Raw genomic sequence first — 20,443 nt, 5'->3', positions numbered from 1 at the left:
TGAAACCAAAGAAGAAAAGTATTTTTTAAAAAATTAAGAGGATTCTTTAAAATGATGTCCAGGGGACATAGAGGGATGGGACAAGGTCCAAGTCTTAGGTAGAGGTCTACTTGTAACTAGTCAGGGCAAGAGACAGCTCATTTGTTGGTATTACCTAATTACCAATAGCATGAAAGGCAGAATTACATCAACAAATGTCACAAGAACCGAAATTCAAGAATGACAGACCGAGCTGGGTCTGTCTATGCAGACAGGCTGAGGAAGAAGGGCTGAGAGTTCAGGCTGCAGAGTGAATTTAAGGCCAGAATAGGCAACAACATAGTTGAGTGGTAGAGCACTAGCATGCATGAAGCCCTAGGTTTAATCCTATGACATGGACGGGTTGGGGGAGGGGGGAAAAGAAACTCAATAAATTAATGTCTCATTCAAATGGTTAAAGTAAAGTCACCTGTAGCATAACCAGCACTTACAAATCCACGAGAAATGGAAGCATGACAGAATACCCAAAATCCAAAACATTAACAATGAATATAGTATGTCCATGAGAGAGAAAAAACCAGAACAGTTCCTTGTACAAATTCTAGATCATTAAAAGATTTCTAAGCTGGGTGTGGTGGCGCATGCCTTTAATCCCAGAAGAGGCAGGCAGTTTGCTGTGAGTTCGAGGCCAGCCTGGTCTACAAAGCAAGTCTAGGATGGCCAAGGCTACACAGAGAAACCTTGTCTCTACCTATATTTAAAAAAAAGTCTGCCATGGTGGTACACAGTTTTAATCCTAGCACTTGAAAGGCGAGAGCAAGACTGGCATCCAGTGAGTTCCAGGACAGCCTGGTCTATACAGTGAGACCCTGTCTCCAACAAACCAAAACCAGTCAAGTGGACAATGAATCCCTGACAAGAATTATACAATGTAAAACTGCAATGCTCTTTTGTGTTAAGATTTCCACACTAGCATGGCATCATCAAGCCACAGCAAGAATATGTATTGATAGGAATTAATGTTTTCTTTTGAGACAGGGTCTCACTATATGTAGTAGCCCTGGTTGGTCTGGAATTCTGAAATTTGCTATGTAGTATAGGCTGGCCTTGAACTCATAGAACTCTGCTTGCCTCTACTTTCCAGGTGCTGGGATCAAAGGTATGCACCATCACGCTAAGTTCAGTGTTTTGACAGAAGTTTTCATATAGCTTTGCCAACCAAATGTCAGTTGGAGTAGAAGACACCTAGGAAATTCTTCGTTTTCTGGTTTGTGGTGTCAGATTTAACACAGTATCTTTCCCTGCAAGGAAAAAACTCTACTGCTGAGCTACATATCTATCTTTCCCCAGGTACATGTTTTGTTTTTTTTGAGACATGGTCTCTCTATGAAGTCTTGACTGTTCTGGAACTTGCTATATAGATTAAGGTGGACTCAAACTCAAGAGAGATCCTTCTGCCTTTGTCTCAGAAGTGCTGGGAGTAAAGGAATGTGTCATCATGCCTGGTCTTAGGTGTATTTTAATTAGTTGGGCAATCTTTTTGTTTTCCTTTGTTCCCCAGACAAAATCCCATTATATAGCCCAGGCTGGCCACAAACTCTCAATTCTGATGCTGGGATTGCTGGATACTCTGCCACACATAACTTTAGTGGGTTTTGATACATGAAGTTCACACGTGTGTGAGCCGCCTGTGTGTGTGTGGAGGCCAGGAATCAACTTCAGCTGTTGTTCCTTAGGTGCCATCTACCTTGTTTTCTTCAGACAGTTTGGTTCAAAGCTTACCAAGCAGGTTAGGTTGACTTGCCAGTCAGCTCCAGGGATTGCCCTGTCTCTACCACCCTAGTGTTGCCTGGGATTATGAGTGGATACTACCATACTTGGCTTCTTATGTGTTATCTGGGGATTAAATACAGTTGACTTTTATTAAAAAACAGAAACAAAAAACAAAACTGCTTCCCTGTGTAGTCCGCCCTGGCCTCCAAGTCGTATCTTCCTGTTTTTGCCTCTTCAGTGTTGCCAGTGCAGCCATTCTTGGCTAGTGAAACGTTTTATATAGTTTACAGTACTCTGTACCAGGCTCTACCTTGTTCAGCTGCTTAGTTAAAAGACAGTAGGATGCATAAAACAGGATTATCACGCATGTAAATGTGATATACAGCTAAAACACTAGATGACACAGCATCCAATACCAGATAATAGAATTAAAAATTTCTAAAATCAAAAGTTTGTAAGAGGTTTCCAAGAGAGATTCAAAGCCTTACACCTTTGGCTTTAACCAAACTGCAAAGGCCCAAGATTGGTTGAGGTCGATTTACATATGCCATAAAACCATAAACCGGAGGCTGGAGAGATGGCTCAGAGGCCAAGAGCACTGACTGCTCTTCCAGAGGTCCTGAGTTCAGTTCCCAGCAACCACATGGTGGCTCATAAAACCACAAACCAGTGAGCTGGGTCTGTAATTAAAGATATTTGCTAAGAAAGTGTGACCACCTGAACTGGATCCCACAAGTAAAGTTGGAAGAAAAGAACTAAAGACACAAAATTGTCTTTCTGATCTCCCCTAGGGCACTATGGCATGTGCACCAACACATATACCCCACCTCTCAATTTTAAAAAAAGAAAAAAAATTCTAAAAGAAGTATATATTATTTGAAAATCAGTATTATTTTAGAAAAAGCCAGTGGCTAAACTGCGCTGTTCTGAAGACAGCAAAGCTAAACCTACTTTGGCCAAATCACAGTGTAACCTGACATTTGCTGAAGTGTTCTGAGATGGGATGCTTTCCGTGGGAATGGCACTAGGCAAATCAGGCCCTATCAGCAAATAATATTACCAAAAAAGAAGTAGAATTACTTTGATATTAAAAGAAATGGAGAGCCAGGCAGTGGTGGTGTACACTTTTAATCCCAGCACTCAGGAGGCAGAGGCAGGTGGATCTCTGTGAGTTTGAGGCCAGCCTGGTCTACAAAGTGAGTCCAGGACAGCTAAGGCTACACAGAGAGGAGGGAAAAAAAAAAAAAAAGGAAAGAAAGAAAGAAAGAAAAAGGGGGGTGGGGGGTGGGAGGCTGGAGAGATGGCTCAGAGGCTAAGAGAACTGACTGCTCTTCCAGAGGTCCTGAGCCACATGGTGGCTCACAACTATCAATAAGGTGATGTGATGCCCTCTTCTGGCGGGCAGGTGTACATGCAGGCAGGACACTATACATAATGAATAAATCTTAAAAAAAGAAAAAAAAAAAAACATTCTAAAGAAGAGGCCATGGTGCTACTGTTTATAATCCTAGTACTTCAGAGGCAAAGACAAGATATTTATGAATTCTAGATGCAGTCTGAACTACAACAGCAAGACATGATCTCAGAATAAAATAAAATAAAACCAGCCCAATGGAAGAGTCAAATGAAAACACATCTCAAACATAAAGTCATGCAACAGGTCAAAGTGTAGATACTCACCCATGCCAGATTTACCATCTGGGTATGTGTAGACTTGCCCATTATTTTTGATAATTGGGAGACTGGAAGGTAAAGGAGCAACTTCTTCTTCACTCTCCTCAGAGCTGGAGCTGCTACTTGTGTCCTCACTGCAGCTGTCATAGCCGTCAAACATCCCGAAAGAGTCTTCTTTTTCTTTTGGATTGTGAAGAATGTTCTGTCTTTGTAGAAGAAACCAGTGACATGTAACACAGTGCTCACATATACCCCCTTGACAAATCCTTAACACAGATTATGCTAAGTGGGATTTGACAGGTGAAAATCTAGTGCTGAGAACTGGTAATTTTGTTTGTTTATTGGATAGGACCTCTCTTTTACAGCTCAGATTGGCTTCAAATTCAAGGGATCCTCCCACTTAAGTCTCCCAAGCTGCTAGGATTGTAGGTATAGGCTTAGCAGGCAGCATTATTATTATTATTTAAAAATTTTTTAATTTGCTCACTTTACATCCTGAAATTGTAGCTCCTTCCCTAATTGCCTCCCAATCCCACTGCCCCAGGCATTATTTTATGAGATACTAAACACTTGTGCAAAATGCACTTCTCTACGATGACACATGAACTAGTAGCTAACATGTTAGCTAGTTAGATTAATAATGGTGACAGAACTGACTGATGTAATGAACTGTATATTTAACTAGGAATGTACCTTCTTCCTAAGAAATTACACCAGATGTTTTATTTTAAACAATGAGATACAGATAATTTTACTAATTTCTTTTATTTCTATAATTCTAAGTAAAAAAAATGTATATGGGCATTTTTGCCTGCATGTATGTCAGTGTACCACTTGTGTGCCTGGTACTCATAAGGGCCAGAAGAAGTCATCAGAGCCCCCTGGACCTGGAATTATAGACAGTTGTGAGCTGCCATGTGGGTGATGGAAACTGAACCTGTATCCTCTGGAAAAGCATCAACCATTGAGCCATCTTTACAGCCCTCTTTATTATTTTAAGACAAGGTTTACTTCTAAGGCTGGCTTCAATTCTTCTGACAGCTGAGTGGCTGAGATCCACAGGTCTGTCCCACTGTGCCCAATTTGGTTTCTCAGATCACACAGTGGAAATGCTATACTCTAAAGAACATTGACTTAGGAGCTTCTCTTAGAAGACTTTGCATTCGCCAACAATGTTGCCACAGCTCCTGGCCCCTTTCTTGTAGTTTGCGTTAGGTACTATGTGGGTTCTTCTTCTACCCTTCTCCACCTCTTCAGCCTCCTAACATTAGAGAAGAGAAAAAAGGATAGAGAAGAAAGCAAAGAGCTTCCTGAGTAAAGCCAGGGGTCAGAGAGGTGGCGGCATTATTGTTATACTACTTCCTGGTTATCAGGGGCATCAAGCGCCTTGGGCCAAGTTTGATCTTTGCCAACAGGACATCAAATTAATTTTTTTCCTTTCTTCCTTCCTTTCTTGGTTTTTCAAAACAGGGTTTCTCTGTGTGTAGCTCTCGGCTATCCTGGAATCACTGTGTAGACCAGGCTGGCCTCCAACTCACAGGAGATCCACCCGCTTCTGTCTCCCTAGTGCTGGGATTAAAGGTGTGCACCACCAGTACTTAGCTGATATCTAACTTCTTCTTCCTGGTCTTTTTGAACTTAACTACTTAACAAACTGCAACCAACAACCAACTAACAACTAACCAACAACTCCCACTCCTCTTGGGACCCCAGAATTTTTATACCCTCTGAAAAGTCCCAGAATTCCAAATATTACAACCAAAGAAATGATCTGCAGCTGGCGAAATCATGCCTCTGCTAGAGTAAGAGGTAAATCAGTCTGCTGCTGTGAAGCAGGCCCATATCCCCACTCATGGGATTAAAACAAAAACATATTTTTATAATATTTTTGTGCTTTTTTCTGTTTTGTTTTGTTTTTCTTTTGTGTTTTGAGACAGGGTTTCTCTACGTGTAGCCTTGGCTAGCCTTGCTTTGTAGACCAGGCCGGCCCTGAACTGCCTGCCTCTGCCTCCCTGAGTACTGGGGTTACAGGTATGCGCCACTGTGCCTAACTTTTTCTTGTCTTTTTATTTTTTTAAATTTTTTATTATTTATTTATTTTTTTGGTTTTTCGAGACAGGGTTTCTCTGTGTAGCCTTGGCCATCCTGGACTCACTTTGTAGACCAAGCTGGCCTCGAACTCACAGCGATCCGCCTGCCTCTGCCTCCCGAGTGCTTTGTCTTTTTAAAGAAACCAAAATTTCAAAAACAGTCACAACACTTTATAGTACTGAGCAACTTTTGGGTAATTTTTAAATTAAATCTACCTTTAAAGAGTTGTATTTGATACTATCTGGATATTTAGAAAGAAGCAATCAGCAATTCCAAAAGAAAAGTTTTGCTATTTTACACTTAGGAGGTAGGTGATAGACAATGCGCTGATCTTCAGTGGATAGTATGGTCCTATGAACACAGAATTCTAACCAACTTGCTAATGTTGCCCGAGAGCTTGAGTTTTTTCTCTTAAGTCACTCCACATTTACTTATCAAATACCTGTGTACCTTACTGTAACTGAGGGCACAGAAAGAAGTCTACACAGCAGACACAGCTGTTAGTGGTGTCAGGGACAGATAGACGGAGCAGTTATGGGGCAAGAGAATGACCAAGATGGGGCTGGCAGCATATTCAATGGTGAATCCACCTCAGTGAAGTGTTGCACAATACTTTCTTCTGGAGATAAAGCCTTCCTCTTGGGATGAAGCTTGCTAAGACACAGGACGTTCTAAAGGGGAGGTGAAGTGTCATCTTTCAAGGAAACTCCTGAAGCTCAGGAAGCAAGCCACTCCAAGGCTACAGAATGTCCCTGAAACTGATCAGATATACTAGCCCCCTCCTCCCCAAGCATGTTTAAGTACTAAGGACTGCTGAGAGACACCAGCTGGAAGAGGCAGAGACCAGCTGAGCTACCTGCAGGTTGTGCAGTGAGCTTGAGGCTTTCAGCTTTTGTGAGCTGTCACCCACGCTGGGGTGGACTTTGGTAATTGAGTTGTCTTTGAGTCATTTCTGCTCCTTCTAAGTAACCTTAATAAAACTTATTGACTCACCAAATTGGAATTTGGTAGTATCTTTACTTTGGTCTGGCATTAGTTACCTATCTGAGGTGAACAGACACTTGTCCACAGCGCCCCAGGAATGGCATCACACACAAGGTAAGACCCTGAGGACACAAAGGGTGACCTTTGAATACCTGCTGTTGGAACAGGCAGAAGAAGGATGAAGATAAGGAATTTTGAGTGGGGCATGGTGGCTAACGCTTTACTCTCAGCACTGGAGTAGGATAGGGTGTGCTGTGGTATGTGTGTATGTAAGAATGGAGACACAGATGGATCTGGGAGTTTGAGGTCAGCCTTGTCTACACAGTGAGTTCCAGGGTAGCCAGGGCTACATAGTAGAGAATTTATCTAAAACCAAACCCAAACCCAAAAGATATAGGATTTGGAGCTGTGATAATCTTGATCCACTGACAGAGTGGCTTATGCCTAGTCTAAGTGGAATAGAGATGATATACAGAAGGACTTGTAATCAGATCATAACTGTTGTTTTGGGCTAACTTAGGTAAGATTTTTTAATTCTCTGCCATAGGGTCAAGAGAAGACATATAAATGATTTACTACAGTATCTGATTTACAGTGTTAATTAACACCAGCCAGACCAGGCTCTGAATCACTAATAAATTCATCCAGCCTACTTTCATGCAGAAATATCCATGGAGACTCCACATGAGGGCCAGCGAGATGGATAGCTCAGTGCTGGCAGCACAAACCTGACAGATTAACTTCAATCCAACTATTGAAAAACTTTTCTGCAATCTCCATGTGTGCCATGGCATGTGCACACTGATGTGTACACACACACACACACACACACACACACACACACACACACACACACACGAGTAACCCAACAATAATAAGAGTCCATATAGCCTTTAAAACCAGCACTAGCAGATCAGTAAGCTGAATTCGTGAGAGTCTGAGGGTAGCCAGGGCTACATAGAGAGTCTTGTCTCAAGCAAACACTGTCAAAACCAAACCAAAACCATCCTCCCCAACAAAGATCAACTCTTCACCAAAAAAAAAAAAAAAATCAAAGTCCCCAAACAAAAAATTACCTCCCCAAATAAAGACTCTCAAAGTTTTCATTTAGCAAGTAATACATGTCAACTCAAGATAGCTTATTCTAACTCTACTTTCAGAAATTATTATTTTGAAGTTTCAGAGGATTAATGACTACAGATGGCAATTTTCCAGGCATGGTAGAACACATCTTGTTTTAGTTTGCTTTATGTTGCTGTGATAAACACCACAACTAAAAGTGACTTGGAGTGGAAGGGTTTACTTCATCTTACACTTCAGGAAGCAGCCCATCACTGAGAGAAGTGAGGGCAGGAACGCAAGGCCAGAAATGAAGCAGGGGCCAAGGAGCAACACTCCTCACTGGCTTGCTTTCTGGTATGTTTCACTAGCTTTCTTTCTTTCTTTTTTTTTTAAATTTTAATTTAATTTTATATTTTTGGTTTTTCGAGACAGTGTTTCTCTGTGTAGCCTTGGCCATCCTGGACTCATTCACTAGCTTTCTTACAGACCTTATGTATACCTGCCTATGAATGCCCATGGTTCTACTACACACAGCATAGATACTCTCTATAACATGTGGAGAATAAATGCCTAGACACACCCAATATATACCAACCTACTATATGAGTATTTGACATACTTACAACCTAAATTATTTTATTTTAGTTATTAAGTGTGAGGTGAAAGTAGGTACCCATGGAGGCCAGTAGATGGAATTACAGGTGGCTGTGACCTCAACTGGGGTCTTCTTTTCCACGCATAGCAAGCACTCTTAATTGTTGAGCTATCTATTTAGCCCAACATCATCATCTTGGGAAGCTGTATTCTTAGGAAGAGCTGTTCTCTAAGTACCTTTTCCTCCATTAAAATAGCCTACTAGTAACAAACAAAACCAAACAGACATGCCAGGTACATGCCTTTAATCCCCAGCACCTGGGCGTCCAGGAAAGGGCACTGGAGCCCCTGGATGCTGGGTTTGAACCTGGAGCTTCTGGAAGAGCAGCAGTCATCTTTAATCATTAATAAGCATCTCTCCACCCACAGAATTTCTGCATTTATTTATCTATCCTCCCCCTCCCCCAGACAGAGTTTCTCTGCGCTATAGCCCTGGCTGTCCTGGACTTACTTTGTAGGCCAAGCTGGACTCTAACTCACAGAGATCCGCCTGCCTCTGCCTCCCAAGTGCTGGGATTACTGACATACGCCACCACAACTGACTAAGAGTCCAGTTATTTTTCTTTTGGATTTCTGACATGGGGGTGAGGGGAGATACCACACTTGGTAGCCTGGGAACTCATGACAATCCTCCTGCCTCCTGAGTGCTGGGACTTCAGGCAAAACCCCCATATTTTGCACTAAAATGGCAGTTCTTTCAAAACTCATGTACTGATTTAATACAATCTAATCATAATCTTACCAGACCGACAGAAACTTGACAGCCTGATTACATTATAATGTTATATTAGACAATGGGATTTTGCCCTGAACAGACTGAGAGATCAATAAATAAAATAGAATAATCTAGATAGACATGTAGTGAATGAAAATCTGATACTTTTATCCACATTCCAAACCCAACCAAATGGTCATATAACAAATTAATCCAAATGGCCATAGACATAAAGAGGAAGACCTTAAACCGTAAACTTCTGGGAGAAAAATGCACTTCTGGTTAAATAAAAAGTATTAAGTGCATACTAAAAATATACATAAAAGAAAAATATAAAAAGACTGGATTTGGTAACAATTCACAGTATCTTCTATTTGAAGGTATTAATGGGGCTGACAAAATGGCTCAAGAGGATAAAGGCACAAGCTCAGGCCTGAAGACCTGAGCTTAACTCCTGGAACTTATATGTTGGAAGCAGTAAACCAATTCTTGAATGCTGTGATTATACAACATTAAAAAGAAAAAACAAAGGTACTGTTAAGGGAGTAAGAGTAAGACAACACAGACTGGGAGGAAACATTTGCGAATCATGTACTTCAAAGGCCCAACAACAGCAACAAAGAAGTATCAAAACTCAGAGAGGGCCTAGGCAGTAGTAACTCGACTGGTAGTGTTTATAGCATGTACAAGCCCTGGATTTGATTGCCCACATTTCATGAAATCCAGATTATCAATGTCATCCTGGGCTACAACCCAATCTAAGGCCATCCTGCACTAAATGAGACCCTATATCAAAACAAACCACCTCTGCCCACCGCCCTGGCATTTCCTCAATGATTACTTGGTGTGGTGATATAAATTTATAATCCCAAGTTACTTGAGAGACCAAGACAAAAACCAACCAACCAACCAAAAACCACTCTAAGTCTGAAGCCTTCTTGGGCAATTTAACCAAGACCTTGTCTCAGATAAAAGAATAAAAACAGGACTGATATATAGCTAAGTGGTAGAGCACTTGCCTAGCATGTGCTAGGCCTGAGCACTGAAAAGCAAAAGAACAAATGGAAGCAGATCCCTGCATTTATGTTGGAGGCAGCAGGAGTTCAAGGTCACCTTTGCTACCTAATGTGCTCCAAGGTTACAAGTAACTTTATCTTAATTAAAAAAACAAAAAACAAAAACCCACCAAAAACATACTCCCAAAACAATAAAAGAAAAAGCAAAATCACTTCAGTGATTAAAACAATTCCAATTTTTAAGATGAGGCAAAAATACTCAGATGGCAAATAAGGACATGGAAGTAGCTTAATATTTTTAGCTATTATAAAATGTAATTTAAAATCATGAGATTGACTGGCTAGATGGTGTAAGCCTGTAATCCCAGCATTTATGCCTTTAAAACCAGTACTAAAAGAGTATATGAAGGAGGGGCCTGGAGAGATGGCCCAGTGGTTAAGAGCACTGTCTCCTCTTCCAAAGGTCCTGAGTTCAATTCCCAGCAACCACATGGTGGCTCACAACCATCTATAATGAGATCTAGTGCCCTCTTCTGGTGTACAGGTGTACATGCAAGCACAACACTGTATAAACAACAAATACATCTTTAAAAAAAAAAAAAAAAAAAGAGAGCATCATCTGCTCTTTCAAAGGACTTGGGTTCAATTCCCAGCACCCACATGGCAGCTCACACCTGTCTTTAAGTCCAACTTTAAAAAAAGAAAACGCAGAGGAAAAAATGTGTAATGCTCATCTGGACTTTACAGTGCGATTCTGTGTCAAAGCCTTAGTGGTTAAGAACACTGGCTACTCCTGAAGATGGCTTGATTCTTGGCATCCAAGTGGTAGTTCATAGCCATTTCAAACTCCAAGAGCTTTATCTACACAGGTAGCTATGCTGTGGCTCAGCCCTAGCACACATCTTTAATCCAAGAGCTTTCTGTAAAGAGGATTAAATAAAGTCAACCATAGGTTAAGAGGAGGAGCAAGAAACAAACATTGGGGAGAGAGAAGTAGACAGGTGAATAGGAAGTAGAAAGCAGGGACATTCAGTTGGAGGGTTTTTAAGACAGGGCGGAGGAGTGTTTTCCTTCTGGGATGTGGATGATGAGGAAGGTAGGCTGGGTGTTTTCTCTGCCACCCCAGTATCTGGCTCCTGGGTCTTTATTGGTAAAAATCAAACATCTGAGATTTTGTTTAAAAACAACAATGTTCTGTTAACAGAATGCTGCATGCATCTAGGGGCACAGGATGTGTACCTGTCCCTCCCTCACTGTGATATTAGAGTTGATTTGTTGGTAAAGGTCTATTTTCTCATCCTTCTCCAGGCACTAATGTGTAGATACTGTTTTTTACAGTAATCTCACAATTAACTTGGCATGTGATAACTTTTGACAAACACAACTGTATGATGGCTGCAAAATTTATTTTCCAATTCTAGTCCATCACTAGCCAGCAATAAATCCTATCATTCTTTACTTACCATTTTTCATTATTAATTTGAATTAATTTCCACCCTCATCACTGTGCTCATTTTGGGGTCCACAACCCCTAATTTGCATGAAGTGGTTTCCACATCCATTTGACATGCTACCCCTAATATTTTGGGTAATTCTCTCCTTTTAGCACATTGGTATAACCCAGGCTCACTTTACAATGACACTGCACTTTTGCCCTGAAATTAATTCCTTTAGGGAGCTCCAATTCTCTTTAGTGGTCAATATTAAAACTCAGCATCTCAGCACTGGATAGCTTCACAGTTTCTTTTTCCTTTTCCTTTTTTGAAAACAGGGTCTTTCTATGTAGCCCTGGGAACTCATCATGTAGACTCAGGCTGGCTCTAAACTCGTCAAGATCTGCCTGTCTCCCAAGAGCTGCGATGGAAGGCACACGTCATCATGCCAGAACTTCAGGCTTTCTACCTTGTAGAACAATTTTAATCCAGCAACATGGCTACTCAGGCTGGAACACAGACACACCTTTAATCCCAGGAGACAGAGAGAAGTAGATCTCTGACTTCAAGGCCAGCCTGGTGTAGAGCAAGTTTCAGGTAAAGAAAAGGTTAGGTCCAGGCATGGTGGTACACACCTTTAATTTCAGCACCTAATAGACAGGCATGAAGATCTCTGAGTTCTGGGGAGGTAGTTTGGTTGAGTCAGTGAGTTGAGAGGCAGTGCAGTGGAACTGAGTTTGTAGCAGTTCATTTTGTGAAATTTAAAAGCATTTTTGTAAGGAGAGTTTTTACAGAGTAGAAGAGAGAACAAGCTAGACATAGGTGAAAACAGAACGAATCAGAGTATGAGAAGCCAGAAGATTATAGAATAGATTGATTGCTAAAAGTAGTGGGAGGCCAAGCAGAGCAATTCAGTCAGAGGTCGAGAGAGAAGTCACATTGAATCACTCTGCTTGCAAAGGAGTTTGAGCCAGAAGCGCTGAACTGAACCAGCCAGCCAGAGAAAGAGCTGGGAAGGGCGATCTCCTATCTCAGCAGTAAGCCTCAGAGGCTGAAAACATTCTAAGCCTACACTAGACTGTACAGAGGCGAGAAACTTCTTCCCAGACTAGGCCTACCTTACCAGATGAAGGCAGTAAGCCTCAGAGGCAATTGTATCAGGAAAATAAGATACTTTTATACTATCTTTTGAGTTTTTACTCAAAAACTTCTCTCCCCCACAGTTGTTTGTAGTTAGTATGGACCTATCTGCAAATTTGGCTTTTGCTTATGGAACTTTATAGCATGCAATTAAAAAAAATATATCATCAACTCCTGCAGTCAGAAGGCAGAATTCTGTTAAGTTCAAGGCCAACCTGGTCTACATAGTGAGACCTTCTCTTGGTAGGTAGTACGACAAAATATACCAAGTTTTATTTATTTTTTAATGCTGGAGCTCAAACTTAGGGCCTTAGGAATGCTGAGCATACATTCTAGCAGACTATGTATGTACTTGCTAAGGACCAGCATTTCCTTCCATTCACCTTTATGGGTCAACATTAGAAAAGTTTCCCTAAATTGTGGTACTAAAAAAGCTCCTACATTTTTCTTCTAGTGTTTGTACAATTATTTTCTTTAAATCTGAGCTATCTAGACTTTATTCTCCTAAGTGGTGAAAAGGATCTAATGTCTACTTTTAAATGGCTACCTAGTTGTTGTAATAACCATTAGTAACTCATATCTCTTTAAGTTCTAGGTTTCTGTCATGAACTTCTGTGCATTTCTGAACTTTACCCTGTAGCTGTCTGTCTCTAATGACATGGATATGCTGGAAATTCCAACATACGTGACCTTGCTGTTTACACCAACCTGGACCAGCTAACTCACTGTGTACCTCAGCCGTCTCACACAGACTGCTGGGGTGCTACAGCAGTTTCCCTGATGTTCACATCAGTTCTTACCACTCACTTCCTTAGAGTTACCCTTAACTGTTAGTTCAACTCTGATCAAGTCCAGCCTTTTCAACATTAGAAATCTTTTTATTCAGCTTTCATCACCATGGTACCTAAGAATATGCCTTTCTGTCTCAGCTTCCAGTGCAGTCACTGAGGCTGTCCACCCCTTATACCAGGCTTTCTTGAATTTGGCCTTGCTGCCTTCAATAGACGAGATTCTTCAGCATCTTTGTTCTTGTTCCTCAAGCTTATCATTACAGAACAGGACATTCCTGACTGGTGAGCTTAATACCCCACCGCTCATTTTTCACTTTGATATTCCTTAATCACTTTTAATTTTATTTCCAGGTTCCAATACTCTTTTTAGAAAACAAAACAAGAGTCAGCGTCTCACTATGTTGTCTTGGCTGGCTTAAAACTTGCTAAATACACCAGGTTAGCCATGAATTCATACAGATCTGTTTGCTTCTCAAGTGTTAGGACTAAATTTGTGCATCGCTACACTGGGCCCAGATCCATTACTGCTCCTGGCATTACAGGCACTGGATTCTGAATGTTTAGGGGTCATGAAAGGCAGAAAAACACATTATTAAATCAGATGCAGGAGAAAATAACATAGCCCAAAGCTGGAGCAAACCTGCGAACTCTGAGGCTGCTGCAAGGGGAACAGTGTTTTACAATAAGCTTTTACAAATAATTAGTCTAAAGTGATAATCTCAAGAGATGCTATGTACTAATCAAAGTGACTAAAATTCCCCCAAACCAATACTATACTATACTTCACATTCTATGCTCACTGTGGGAAATGGAACTGCCAATGCAATGCAGATGGGAATATAAAAGTTTCCTAAAAAGTTAAATCTATACCACACGCTATCCTCCCACTCATAGGTATTTAACATGTACAAGGAGTGACATCAAATGTCCATAGAAAGATACACAGAAATGGTCTAATAGTCCCACACTGCAAAGATTCTACTTAGCAATCTCCAGTGTACAAAAAGAGTACAAGCACACAAAACTGCAACCTTTAATTAACTATCAAGCAGTATGTACTGTATAAACTGACATGTGCTACTTTGCTAGGACTAGCAGCATAGGTTTGTTGGTCCCAACATTACTAGAGGCACAGTATTGTGATATACTGTTTCAGCTACAGTTATGTTACTAGGCAAGAAGAATTTTTCAGCGTATAATAATCTCATGGGATTACTGTTGTACAAGTAGTTAATTGACTAATATATTGTTATGGTACACGTGGCTGTGTTTCATGTGGCAAGGTTCTGGCTTTCTAGGGTATCTTGATGTCTGGTAAGTCTAGATCCACTTTTGAGATTCTCAACGTTTTGATATTCTTTTTTCCTCCCTTCACTGCCCAAGTCAGATTTATGCCAAATATTAGTGTTATTTTAACTGAGATCTCATTGAATTTATTAACTAAGGGCTGAGAATGTAGTTCAGCTTAAAATGCACAAAACCTAGGCTCTACTCCCAACACTTCAGAGACTCAGGGTGTTGACAACAGCCACTGCCATCCAGTCCTCTGGAGGAGGAGGTTCAAGGCCATTGCTGGATGCCTAGCCAGTTTGAGAACAACTTTAGTTACTTAAGACACAAAAGCAACAATAAGAGTTTTTACTAACTTAGGCAGGACAGTTTGATGCTTTAAGTTTGCTTCCCATAGGTTTTACCCCATGTTTTTCCTTTCTTTAGAAACAGGGCCTCATAATTTAGACCAGGTTTAACTCAGAGACTTGCTTGTCTGACTCCTGAGTGCTATGTGCCACCATCCTCAGCAACAATTCTTTTTAAAAAACAGAATGTATTTTTATTACTTTTATTATGTGTAGTATATGTGTACGTGTAGGTATGTGCATGTGAGTACAGGTGCCACTGTAGCCTGGAGTCAGATCCCCTGGGAACTGGAGTTACAGGTGGTAGCGAGCCATCTGTTAGAGCTGAAATTGGGTCTTCTGCAAGATGCTGAGCCATCTCTTCATTCTCGACAATCATTAAAACAAGTTTATTTAGTGTTTGGGAGGGAATGGGCACACACATGCACACACAGTACACATGCACAGGTCAATTCTTCCTTTTTAAGAGTTCCCTCAGTTTTTATAAATGTTTTATAAATACAGGCCGAGTATCCTTTATGTTTTTGTTTTTCCGAGACAGGGTTTCTCTGTGTAGCCCTGACTGTCCTGGAATTCACTCTGTAGACTAGGCTGGCCTCGAACTCAGAGATTCACCTGCCTCTGCCTCCTGAGTGCTGGGATTGAAGGCAAAGATGTGAATTCTTCATTAGATAAGAAATGTTTCAGTTCTGGAAAGGGAGTATGTTACATGGCACAGGGCAAGTATCTTTATGTAAAAGGCTTGAGAGTGTAAGAATTTCAGATACAAAAGTGAGTTTTCTTGGGGGAGAGCCCCAAATTTATGTACATAAAAGTTAGTTTATATTCCATATACAAAAACCCTGTCTCGAAAAACCAAGAGGGGGGGCCACGGAGGGGGGGGAAGATTCTTGACACATTAAACGTTAAATGGTTTCTCAGCAGGGCCTGGCACACACACCTAAAACTTCAGCAATTTGGAAGCTGAGGCAAACACAAGTTCAAAGCCAGCTGGGGCTTTGATACAAGACTGCCTCAAAAAACCAAAGTAGGTTGGGAAGATGGTAGAGGCCCTGTTGCCTAAGCACTAGAACCAAGTTCAAATTCTCCTGCACCACATAAAAGATGGTCACAACAGTAGGTGTGTGATCCCACAGCTGCTCACGGCAGACAGGCAGATAAATAACCTGGAGTCTCTGGTGAGAGACCCTGTCTTAGAAAGAAGGAAGAGACAAACACCCAATGCCAACTTTGGCTTCCATATTCATGCATGCCTGTGTAAGACACACATGCAGACAGGGGTGGGGGGTCTACTGAATAACCATTGCAGGAAAGGCACGTTTTAAAGTCGAGTCTTCAAGAGATGAACCTAATGATTACATTGTTCTAATATCTGCATGTCCAATATGGAAGAGATACAGCTGTTTAAATTGCTATCAAGTAAAACCAATATAAAATATTGAACACTTCTCTCCATTAGTTACATTTTAAGTGCTCAGTAGTCACTGTGGCAGGCGGCTCCCACACTGGCTAGCCCAGATAACAGACATTTCCATTACTGCAGAAAGTTCTATTAGACAACAATAACTGATTTTATACCACCTCCATCAACTATGAGCAGAAAACCGAAGCATTTGATGTCATCCAACAAGGCCATGGAGCCGGACAGTGGCACAACTGTTGCTAAAGCCTCTTCTGACAGTGTCCCCTGACTATCACTGCACCCCTTTCTTACATCCAAGGTTTATTCAAGTGGATGTATAGCCTTTTCACCTTTCATTATGTTTTCTAGCAAATACAGAAGAGAAACAGAGAGCTAAGCTGGGTGTGGTGGTACACGCCTTTAATCTCAGCACTCTGGAGGCAGAGGCAGGCGGATCGCTGTGAGTTCGAGGCCAGCCTGGTCTACAAAGTGAGTCTAGGACAGCCAAGGCTACACAGAGAGACCCTCTCTTGAAAAAAACAAAAACCAACCAACCAAACAACCTCTATTAAGACCTTTTAGAATAAATCTAAGTTTGTAACAACTCAAAATCTTTTGTCTTTATGCTTCTATCTGCCATGTGTTTGAAACCCTAAGACTAAAGATGACTTACGGTCTTTGAATTTTTTGTTGTTTTTGTGAAATGGGCGTTTTTACAGCCCAAGCAAAGCTGTATATTCTGCCCCTTAGGTGGTAGGATTAGAGGCATGTACCATTATATCTGGCCTTGATAGACATGGAAACAATTTTAAAGATGAAAAGACGAGAAATAAGGAGCAATTCAAAAGAGCTGATTTCCCTAATTTTAGGTTGTGGTTATTCAGATCACCTGAGCACTCTTGGCTTTTAGTCCTTTAGTACTTTAACGGGTATGACATTAATATGCTATTTTTACTTATAAACTGTAATTCTGCCTTAGTTTGAATAGTGTTTTTAACACAATTTAAATTAATTTGCTTTGTTTTTATTTACAAAAGTAACTAAGGTACAAGAAGGAGCACCTGAGTATCTGGGAAGACTAAGATAGTAAGATTCATGCATAGCTAACCATAAAAAATACAGTAATGCCCTCTTTAAAAACAAAGCCAGTTGCTCCTGTTTATTATGCTTAGAATACAAATGCTTCCTAAGTCAGTCAAATTATGTCATGATAGTTCACATTTCATGTTAACAGGAGAAAACACCAACTGAAAATTTGAAGATGTGAGTAAAGAGCTCTGAAAATTGTCACAGCTACGACTCAAATCCAAGTTAAAACACTGGTGACCAGCTATGAAAGACAATGTATGCTGAAGTTCACATAACGTCACAAAGTGCCTCACACCAGAAAACACTATGAACAGACACTTGTTTGAGATAGCTTTTGCCCTATGCTGCAAGGCATCTGCCGTCCTTCAATATGGGGTTCTATATAAATAGAAGCCACTTGTTATTCAGAGGAGGTGGTGCAAAAACCAGCTATTTTCTTTCTAAACACTCTTCAGTGTTGAGGCAAACAGGCTGAAGCACACAAGAGCAAAGCAACAGCCTCTACCATAGGGCGGGGAACAGGAAGAAGTTTGCTTTACCAGTACTGGGAGTTAGCACATCAGTGGGTGCCAACTTGTATTTGCAAGTGAATTGCTGAGAGACAAATCATGATGTATATTAATGTAAGAAGGATTAAAAATACTGAAAATGCCAGGTATGGCAGCGCATGCCTTTAATCCCAGCAAAGGCAGGAGGATCTCTGTGAGGCCAGCCTGGTCTACAGAGTGAGTCCAGGACATTCAGGGCTACACAGAGAAACTCTGTCTCCAAAAACTCAAACCCAAACCAAACAACAACAACAAAACCCAAAAACCCCACAAACACTACCACCACCACAAAAAAGTCCAAAACAAGAAAACCAAATCCCTGAAAACTCTAAACATTTAAGTGTTATAAACATTTCAAGTCTCATTTAAGATAGAAGTTTTAAAAGAAACTAGAGAAGAGATGGCTTATTAGGTAAGGCACCTGCTGCCAAACTTGATGGCCTATGTTTTATTCCTGGGTCCCACATGGCAGAAGGTAAGATGATTACCTCAACCTGTCCTCTGACCTACCTAGACACACACACACACACACACACACACACACACACACACAATGTAGCATGTCCCACCCTGTAAACAAATACATACACAGACACACTTTTTTTTTAAACAAGGAAGGGCTTTCCCTTTCGGAGGGGGCCTGGATTTGCAAAGAAAGGACGGGAAGGAATAGTTCAGGCTCCTCCTTCCCAGGCCCAGTTCTAGGCCTTCTTAGAAGTGATTCAGGCGAAAGGTAAGTGCACACTGACAGCACTAAGCAGATGGTTAGAAGACATTCCTGATCTCAAAGAGGAATACTATTCAAACAGCCATGAAATCCCCATACAAGATTTCTCTAGCTCCCCGGGGAACGGTATCAAGCACAATTAGTCGCATAAGCAGCCACATTTGCAACTGACCCAGCCAAGTTTTCAGTTGGCCTTCACTTATCTCTTAACTCTCCCCAACCCCCTTCCTCCACTTCCCTGCTGTTCTTTCCTAGCACATAAAATATAGGCCAATGAGCAGTGGGTGGGTGAGGAGGATGTGAGAACAAATTTGAGAAGTTAAAAAAAAAAAAAAAAAAAGGAGCAACTAAAGCAGGACGTGAATGAGACTGAGGGGTCTAATAAGGGCAGGCAAATGAGCATCAGAGAGACTGAAAAAGAGGTGTTTTCCTGGGCTGTAGTGCTTGTTTATAGTACGGAGGGTTAAGTAGAGGTCAGGCTACCTACCACTCGTCAGAAGCTGGGCAGGGGCAGCTGCTTTGGGTGACTTCTAGTGTCTCTTCCGACTCTGAAATGTTAGGATTTCTATTTCACAAAGGAGAACGTAAGGATGACGGAAGCCCACCGCCTTGGAACCCTTGTGAAGGAGTCTCCCTCCCACACGTGCCCACCCCGCCCCCTTTCAGGCTCAGCACCTCCACGTGCAAAACGCCACAGGGCATTAACCCCCACTCGGCTGGGCTCCTTCCCCTGCAAACTCTGTGTGCGCCTGCCCTGATCCCCCCCCCCCCAAACCCCAGAGAAGCGAGGAACACCACTCTCCCACCCCTGGGCAGCTAAAAAAAGGAAAAGTCTCCGTTCTAGTCTTTCTCTTTAGCCAGAACAAGGCTGGGGAGGGACAGAGAAAAACTTTCTTCTCAATTTTTTTTTTCTCCTCCCCGAGAGTAAAGAGAACCTCAAGTCAGAGGTTGGGGGGAGGGGGAGGGGAACCCCTGGACGTTTAACGGCCAGTAGGGGGAGGGGAGCTCCGGAGACGGAGGGGGCGTGGGATGAAGAAGCAGCAGGCCCGCGAGCGGGGGTCCCGCAGCTGCGGGGTTCCTGGGGCTGGACAGCTGCAGGCGTCCCCCCCCAACCCCCCGACCTGGCACACAAAGCGGCTGCTGCGCTCGGCTCTCACCAGATCCTTTGTGTTTTCCATCAGGGCCTCATGGGTAGGGGCCGGCCGTGCTCCCCAAGCCTGCGGCGCCCCCTCCCCCCCGCGAGCAGGGGGCGGGCGCCTCTCCCGGGGACTTGGGGCGACTACACGGGGGGGGGTACCCCCAGCTGGGCCCCCGGGCCAGTGGCGGCAGTGGCAAGCCCCCGGATTTCCCCCCCTTTAACTCGGGTGGCCCCAGGATATCAACAACATTAGCATAGCCCTCCTTCCCCAGCGCGCCTGCGCCGTGACCCGCGCCCCGATTGGCCCACTTCCCCACGTACCCTCCTCTCTCCCCTCCAGCGTGGGACCCTCGGCAGGCTCCGTACTCTAAGGACCGTACCAAGACCAGAAGACGATGAGGTAATGAGGGCTCGCGGCAAGGCGCGCGGCTCAAGAGGCAGCAGGGAGAGAAGTTTCTTTCAGCCACTTTGATTTGTACTCCGGCCTTCTTGAGCCCCTTCCAATATGCTGCCTCCAAGAAGTTGTGTTGGGAAAAAATTTCCACTCCAGTCACGCCGCTTCCCCCTACACCCGGAAGATTGGTCTTCCC

The 20,443-nt window shown here is 42.3% G+C and overlaps 1 protein-coding gene across 16 annotated transcripts in view; it reads right to left on the bottom strand.

Moving 5' to 3' along the window:
* Mbtd1 (mbt domain containing 1) overlaps window positions 1-20,430 on the bottom strand; it is a 58,311-nt gene extending 37,881 nt beyond the window's left edge. For 5 of the 16 annotated variants that reach the window (XM_051158310.1, XM_051158302.1, XM_051158301.1 and 2 more), the window contains exons 1-3: window positions 19,873-20,129; window positions 19,203-19,263; window positions 3,433-3,632 (exon numbers count right to left, since the gene is read on the bottom strand). In XM_051158310.1, the coding sequence (XP_051014267.1) occupies window positions 3,433-3,586 (154 nt within the window). In that variant the 5' untranslated portion in view covers window positions 3,587-3,632; window positions 19,203-19,263; window positions 19,873-20,129. Of the gene's footprint in view, window positions 1-3,432; window positions 3,633-19,202; window positions 19,264-19,872; window positions 20,131-20,174 lie in introns of those variants that run through there. The other 11 variants (XM_051158297.1, XM_051158300.1, XM_051158304.1 and 8 more) reach the window with 8 other exon arrangements.
* Window positions 20,431-20,443: the final 13 nt, after the last annotated feature.

The sequence above is a fragment of the Acomys russatus genome, chromosome 16 (assembly GCF_903995435.1).
Source record: "Acomys russatus chromosome 16, mAcoRus1.1, whole genome shotgun sequence".
Taxonomy (NCBI): domain Eukaryota; kingdom Metazoa; phylum Chordata; class Mammalia; order Rodentia; family Muridae; genus Acomys; species Acomys russatus.
This window is presented reverse-complemented; position numbering and strand designations above follow the sequence as displayed.